Source organism: Trypanosoma equiperdum (genome assembly GCF_001457755.1).
Source record: "Trypanosoma equiperdum strain OVI genome assembly, contig: ctg_179, whole genome shotgun sequence".
In the NCBI taxonomy this organism is placed as follows: domain Eukaryota; phylum Euglenozoa; class Kinetoplastea; order Trypanosomatida; family Trypanosomatidae; genus Trypanosoma; species Trypanosoma equiperdum.
Window position 1 is genome coordinate 439 of NW_027123837.1, and position 7,949 is coordinate 8,387.

Here is a 7,949-nt window from a genome sequence, read left to right on the forward strand (position 1 = left end):
TGTTTCGATGGGACATTTGACTTCCCAGCCGATTTCTCTTCTTGTACTGGGCCCTGGCGCCACGTTGAGGCAGATCCATCCTTAGTGTAAGCTAAATACTTTCCGCCCACGGGGATCGATGCCGGTACTATCTGCGACGAGCACTCTACTTAACCACTAAACCAGGGGCCAATGAGCATATTTACCAACGTTAAACAAAATTGCCGTAAGTGCCTAAGCCAGCAGCACATTTAGCATTCCTCGAAGGAAGTGGCAGAACACGTCTAACAAATAAAGAAAAGCTCAAATTAAAGAACTTTTGAACCACAACATAGCGTAGAAACAGTCACTCTTAGTGACCCTCATACACAGACTAATTGAAAAAGTCATTAGGTAGATAAATGTTTTTTAAAACAAAAGAAGGTAAAGGTTTTAAACATGCAAATGTTACGAACAATGTATTAGATTAAACACACTATGACTTATAGGACCCAAATTTAATCTATATTAAGATGTGCAAGGCGTAAAACCTCAGGTATTTTTAATTAGAATTTATTAACCCCAACAGCTTTCTGTAGCGTTAAAGTTAAAAAGGGTGCAATGATAGTAAAGAAAATCGCGCAGACAGAGACATGTAGGTTAAATCGTGAACGTAAAAGAAACAGAATACTGAGAAATAAAGATTATGAAGGCAACAGCAGTTTTTTAATCACAACTTACCACCTGAATAACGTTGTAAATACCACAACACGACTTAATAATCTAGAGACTAAGACGTCGATGAGAGAGATATAACCAAAAGATGCGACAAATGCAGATCCTTTCAATTACCACCACCACCACAATATTTATTAGTTTTTAAAAACCCACAATCAGTAGTACCTACAACAAGGCTAATAGAGTATGATAACCAAGTATAGGCACTATGCGGCGCTATACTTCTATCGCGCGTCTTAATCAGCATCTTACAAAATTACGGACCGCACCGATGTATCACCACAAAATGAAAAAACCAAAACCCAATACGCAGATGGCATAGCAAGGGCAATACAGAAGCAACCTAACATCTAAAGGAGAAAAAACTAGTGTTGAAAAAAGACAAAAAAGATATCAAACCTTTTCGACCAACCCTACTTGTTTTACTTGAATAAAAAAGAGCAAGACAAGCCTAATTTTTCCGAGCCCAAACACCTGCACGACAACACTGAACGGCGGAGGAAATAAAACAAAAACAACATGCTGAGGAGGCTGCTGACCATAAGCCTAGCGCTGTTACTTCAACAACCAGCGCAGGGAACAAACGACAAACGGCCACTTAAGCTTTCAGTAGCGACATCATTCTGCACATATTCTAACAAAGCGAAGAAGGGAGCAGCAAATCTGGCAGACAAACTAAACGCCATGCACAAATCACTTAAAGCTGCAGAAAAAGCGGCGCTGCCACACCAACTTGGCCAAGTAGCACTTCCTCAGTACAAAGAGGCCGCAGCAACTTTAACAATTTACGCGCAGGCAGCTAATGCCGCAGCGGTAGGCGAACTTCAAAACTGGGCAGGCGAACAAACTAAAACAATAGGCCAAGCAATGTACGTCAGCGGCGGCATCGACGGACTGATGGAGGTCTTAAAAAGGCACATGTCAACGACCAAAGGCAGCAACAAAGGTTGCATAGCAAACGACGGAGACGCGACAGGAATAGGCAAGTTCGTGGAGAGCAAATGCGATTCAAAGGATACAACAGTTCTAAGTCCCGCAATTGAAGGCCTAGCAGCCGCATTAGACACAGATATAAGCAACGAAGGCGACCCAGAATCTAATTCGGGACACGACGACTGCCTGCTAAACAAGAATCCGCACAGCAGCTATACAGCGGTGACGGTAGACATCAACCTTCTAAACGGCATCCTGCAGATACCCCAGGCAGGCGGATTTACTACATCCACAAACGTCCGCGCGGCGACCAGAGCGAACAGTTTGTTCACTGCACTGAAAACGAACGGAGCCAAGCTCAAAATTGACTTAACGGCAAGTACGATCGACCCACCGACTGACCTCCTTGGGCTAAAGAACCTGCTTAAAACCGCAACCAGTCGACAAGCACTTAAAAGGACAATTACGCAATACCGAAACAAACCAACAGACGACAAGAGCATCACAGACGACACAATCAAGGCGGCCTTCAGATTAACAGCTGAAGACCAGGAGGGCGGGTATCTGAAGGCACTCAAAGCGGTAGAAAGAACAATTCCCACCACGCCAGGGGAGACCAAATCCACACCCCTGCTCGACACGATTTCCAAACAGCTTGAAGCTGCACTTACGGTGGATATAGGCGGAATATATAAAATAACAGTGGAACTAAAGAAGGAAACTGAGACGCTCAGACAAAATCAAGGCAAACAAGCATCGGAAGACACATGCAACAAAATAAAAGTCGAAAAAGCCTGCAATGCAACCGCAGCATGTAATTTTAATAAAACAGAAACTAAAAAAAGTAAAACGTTCAAATTAGATGCCAGAAAAGCCACAACAAATGGAGTCTCTGTAACACAACCTCAAACAGGAGGGACAACAACTGTAAAATTCTCCGGCCATAATAACAGACCAACTAGTAGTGAAAATAAAATATTGTGAAATCTAGCCCTGTTTGTGGATGGAGAAAAGGAGAAGATAATGAGGATGACAACGATACGGAAAAATGCCGCGATTCCAGCTTCCTCCTAAGCAAACAATTAGCCATTATGGTTTCTGCTGCATTTATGGCTTTGCTTTTCTAAAACAAAATTTCCCCCCTTCAATATTTCTTGCTAAAATTTTGCTATTTGATATATTTTAACATCTTAAATCTTTTAGGAGTTATATATTTGGGCTGATTGTGCGTCTGAAATTTTTTAACGACTAAAAATTCTTCTTTTTTTTGCTGCTGAATTTTTTCAGTGTTGGATTTTTTTAATATTTGGTATTGGTTCTGAAAGTTTTGTTCAGAATAGAATAATAAGGAAGGAAGAAAAAAGGCGGGTTATTCGGGTTAGGAATTTTATTTTTAAAAAAATTTTAAGTGATTCTGCAATTTTTTTTTCTGCACACCATAACCTTTATTCACAAATTATATTGATTTCCTTTTTGTTTCTGTCTTAAACCATAATTTTCAGCAACTGCAAATTTAAGTTCTGCGTTCTGCGCCTCTTTTTTCTGTTAATTTTTTAAAATTTTAAATTTTCTTAGTGATGCAGCTCTTTTTTCACATTAAGGCTAGCGCTCATTCAGATGTCAGGCACCCTCACTTAAATTTTTCTCATACTCATTTCATATTCACATCGTTACAATTCTACCCTTGTTGCTTTCGTGAATTTCAGTTCTGCATTCTTCGGGACACGTGGCTTCACATTTTTTTCAAAAACTATGGCGCTACGCACGCCACCTTTTTTTTTAAGCGTTGGGGAGTGGAAGTTTCGCTGCGCGAAACCATTTGCTCTCAAAAGGATAATTAAGGAAATATAATAATTGGGGGGGAACGATCGTCAAAATAAGTAACAAAGTCGCCGGCACACAATCTTTTACTTGAAACTGACGGCTAAAACAGCTCAACATTCATGGGTTCAGGTTTTTTTTACGAATTTTTTAACTAATTTTTTACAACACGTTTTTAATTTGTTTAAAGTGATGCACCGGCTCTTTTTTGATGCTGAAACTACCCCTTATACACCTAGAAGCAAATTTGGCTTTTTCTTGCGTTTATCCTAAGGTAGCTTTCTTTTTATTCCCATATGAATACAAATTTTTTAATCTTTTTATCACCATTAATTTTTTTATTTTTTTCATTGTTTTTAAAAATCAATTATTTTTTTTTTTTGATTTTTTATTTTAATTTTTTACAACATGTTTTTAATCTTTATTAAGTAATACCCCTGTTTCGTTTACACAGAAGCTATGCATTTATCAGGAAACGCAGGTTTTGAGATACCACGTACTGGAAATAGAACACAAAAAAACGCATCACTAACAAAAGTAACCAAAACAGACGAAACTTTCTCAACGAAAGGAACAGGAGATGACTGCAAACTCCCATGCAAAGAGGTAGAATAGGAAAGTGGCAAAAAGAAGTGCAAATTGGATAAAGATAAGGCTAAAAAGGAAACAGCAAACCAAGCAGGAAGAGGAGGGACAAGCGCCGGGGCAGATTGCAGTAAATACGACACACAAGAGAAATGTGAGAAAGCCAATGAAGGTCAAACCACCAAAGTTTGCGGATGGAAGGGCGAAAATAGTGACAGATCTGACAAAGAAGGTTACAACTGCGGCTCTTTCAGTGTTCTTATAAATAAGAAACTTACTCTGATGGATACTACTTTTTTTATTTGGTAGTATTTTAGAATTATAAGAATATTTTCTAAATTTTATAAGAATTTACTAAATTTGATATATTTCAACACTTTTGTAAAACTTGTAAATTATTCAAAACTTTAAAAATATGAAATTTTTATAGAAGGAATATGAAAGTGGCTTTTAGTTGCAAAGTATTATGGTGATAAGGTATGAAAAATAAGTTCTATTACTGATATTTGATATTTGGATTATTTTCTTTCTTTTGTTGAAATAAGAGCAGTAATAATAATAATAATGGTAATAATAGGAGAGTGTTGTGAGTGTATATACGAATATTATAGTAAGAGCAGTAATAATAGTAATAATGATGATAGAAAGGATAATAAAGAAGAGATGGAGGTCAGTATAAAAGCTAAATATTGTCGTTTGTTGTACGACGACGGACAGCCATAAGGAAAGAAGGAGCGACAAGTAAGGAATGCACCAACGGAAGGCACATGAACTCAGCAAACAAGAAAATGATACTTAACCAGCAGATTCTGGCGCCCATTTCGTGCAATAATAGATGTAAGCTACTGCAGAGGTAATGGTTTGGTTTTTAGTTTTTAATGTGTTGGCAAAACCTAGTATACAGATGCACAGAATGAAAGGTGACAGCAAGGTATTGGGTATGTGTGAGGTAATGTCAAAGGCTTCTACACGTCTAATTTACGAAAAGGAAACAATGTTTGTGGTGAACGATATAATATTATCAGAAATAAATTTCTGAAATACACCCACCAGTGGATTATTATTTTCTGCGAAAGAAAAAAAATAATGCATAAACTGCTTAATATAGCAAGTATATGAAAAAATGGAAGAGTTTTGTAAACCAGAAAGATTTTGTAATGATACTTCAACAAGTTCATACTTGCTCATATAACAAACATTATGTTCATTCAATGGCGGAGCACTTTACGCTAGGTGCGACGCTGATCTTCATTTAATGGATAGAATAAAGAGAGTCAGGAGCCTGAAACAGACGCATACAGCGTCCAAAGGGACGCAATTCAAAAAAAATAAAAACCAGAACGGCACAAATTTACAAAGGCGGTCGAAGCAAGGCCATGGCAAAGGGAGAATCGTTATTTTGTTGCCCAAGACCCCTGCACCAGCAGGGCTTCACTAACTAAAGCCCCTCAGAAGAAGCCATATGAGTTTAATTTTTGAGGTACAGAGAAGTAGTCGATAATTCAAAGATTTTTTGAGTGGAATCTTCCAAAGATTAGTCATATAACCAAAATCCCAAGCAGCAAGACTATTTGTAACTGCGCACCCAGAGGAGGCGCCTATAATACATGTTTTTTAAGAACCTTACGCGACAATAAAGCTAATTGTTAATTCTTTGAATCCGCGGCCTTGTAAAAACACAGGCAAAAGCTTTAAAAACCTAATTGTAGATTTGAAACATCACAACTGCTAGTCCCCCGAACTCAAATCTCTGTTGAATAGTTTGCACTTATTGGACAGCCGGCTGTCAGCCACAAATAAGGATACACCGATCAAGGAAATTGAAGTAGCGCAATAAAGAGTATATGATAAAATCTAAAAACATACTATATTCAACAAGTCAGCACCATGTAGGCTCTGAATAACATATTAACACGTTTCTTTAACTGGCACCTACAGCGAGAACAACAGCAAAAAGCGCCTGCTTTTTTAGAGACCAATGGTTTTGTAATGTTTCATGCAGCACTAGCGGCAAGCAAGAAGCACAACAGTAACACAAATCCATGCCAGGAGGCCTCAAGACAAAACGTCAGCCGTAAGATAAAACATTCGAGCTGTGAGCAAACAACTGCCATGTGGGAGGCAGCAAACGGCAACAGCATATACGACCAGCATTAAGTGTTCGGCAGCCACAACCTGACTCAAGACAGACCAAAGCAACGTTAAATAAAGGCTGCAGCGCACCCTTACGTAAAAAAGAGAAGAGTTCCAACCGGAGATACTTTAGCAACACCATAAACCCCAAAGAACCTGCACTAAGCAAGCGCAACCGTAAGCAAACGATACTCAGTCAAACAAAGAGCACCCCATCCTTTAGACAAGGGAAGAAAGTATACAAAGAAATGCGTGAAAGCCAAAAAAAGCAAAGACAGAATTTAATACTGCTGGCAGCGACGACGCTGCTAAACGTAACAGCGGTATCAGTCGCACAGACCAACAAGGCGTGCACAACACCGTGCGGCTGCAAGTCAAGAGTAATCAAACGGCTGGAGGTTTACACCACACAATTTGAACGAGCCCTAGGCCAGCACCAAGCCAATCTTTTAGACTTTTCCAAGCTGATGTTGGCAGCGGTAGCAGCCGACCGCCAACTTAAGCGCAAGGCGGCAGCGGCGAATGCGCCAGCGGCAGCGATACTAAGCCATTGCGCCCAACAATTAAAAGCGCCAGCACCGCATCTAACGGCAGCGACCTATCAGGCCGGATACACAGCATCGGCATACGCGGCGCAGCACGCGTTAACCACAATGACAGGAACACTAAAAATTGCGCCGACCGGCGGCCACACGTTGAAGGCAGAGACGCTCGCCGAGACCAGCCTCGGCAAAATTCCCGAGGCAGCATGCCCAACAGAAGATCAGGGTGAGAAAGGCGTACAAATCACAAAGGCAAGCGAAGCGGACGAACCCAAACTGGCGACACTAAAACTACACAGTAACGCGCAGGCAAAATGCACAGCCAGCGGCGTCAACAGCTGCCACGACGGAGCCCTAACTGACTCAGGAAATCTCGAAATCAAGCTAACGTACGCCACGGGACCGAAGAAAAATCAATGGAGCTGGAACGCTGCCACAAACACCGATTTCCAGACGACGCACTCGGAAGAAATCGACTTGCTACGGGGCAATGAAACCGACCTGGACAGCAAATTCGCTACGTTACGCACGGGACACGCGTTGGATAGTTGCACAAAAGCAATCACGGATTACAGCGCACTAAGTAGCGACCCCAACTGGGCGCTTTTTAATGCCAAAGCGCTCATAGAAAACTTCGAAGGCGAGAAGACAAGCGACATCGGCTCCGACAGATTAGAACAAGTAACAGCACAGGCTTACGGCGCCAACGGCGCAAACTATAAAAACAATGTATGGGACAAAATAGAAGAAACCCAGGTGCCCACAGTACAGAACGAACAGATGAAACTTCAGCCCATAAAGAGCTTAAGCAGCACTGGCGATATCGGGGCGGCTCTGGCTAGAGTTTTCATAAACCAACAAAAAAAGGAGACCCAGACACACCAGAAGCAGGGACAAAAAGATGACGACACAAAAGAAAATGAATGCAGCAGCAAAAAGGGAACTGCCTGTACAGGAGAATGCATCCTGGATAGCGATATTTGCAAACCCAAAAAGAAAGGAGAGGATGAAAACCAAGAGAAAGAGGACAAGAAAAAGGATAAATGTACTGGCCATAATGACAAAAATAAATGTGAGGCTGAAAACGCCGGAAAATCTAGCCCCGTTTGTGGCTGGGGAAAAGGAGAAGATGGTGAACTAGAACCAGAAAAGGAGAAGTGTCGAAATGGTAGTTTTCTTCTAAACAAACAATTCGCCCTCAGCGTGGTTTCTGCTGCATTTGTGGCCTTGCTTTTTTAA

General features: G+C 40.8%; 2 protein-coding genes across 2 annotated transcripts; both read left to right on the forward strand.

Moving 5' to 3' along the window:
• Positions 1–1,215: 1,215 nt before the first annotated feature.
• TEOVI_000048800 (Variant Surface Glycoprotein, putative) lies at positions 1,216–2,613 on the forward strand (the record flags this gene model as incomplete). The annotated part of the gene is made up of 1 exon (XM_067223217.1): positions 1,216–2,613. One exon carries the CDS (start codon positions 1,216–1,218, stop codon positions 2,611–2,613), a length of 1,398 nt encoding a protein of 465 aa, XP_067079318.1.
• A 3,803-nt stretch (positions 2,614–6,416) lies between these two features.
• On the forward strand, positions 6,417–7,949 carry TEOVI_000048900 (variant surface glycoprotein (VSG), putative; the record flags this gene model as incomplete). The annotated part of the gene is made up of 1 exon (XM_067223218.1): positions 6,417–7,949. One exon carries the CDS (start codon positions 6,417–6,419, stop codon positions 7,947–7,949), a length of 1,533 nt encoding a protein of 510 aa, XP_067079319.1.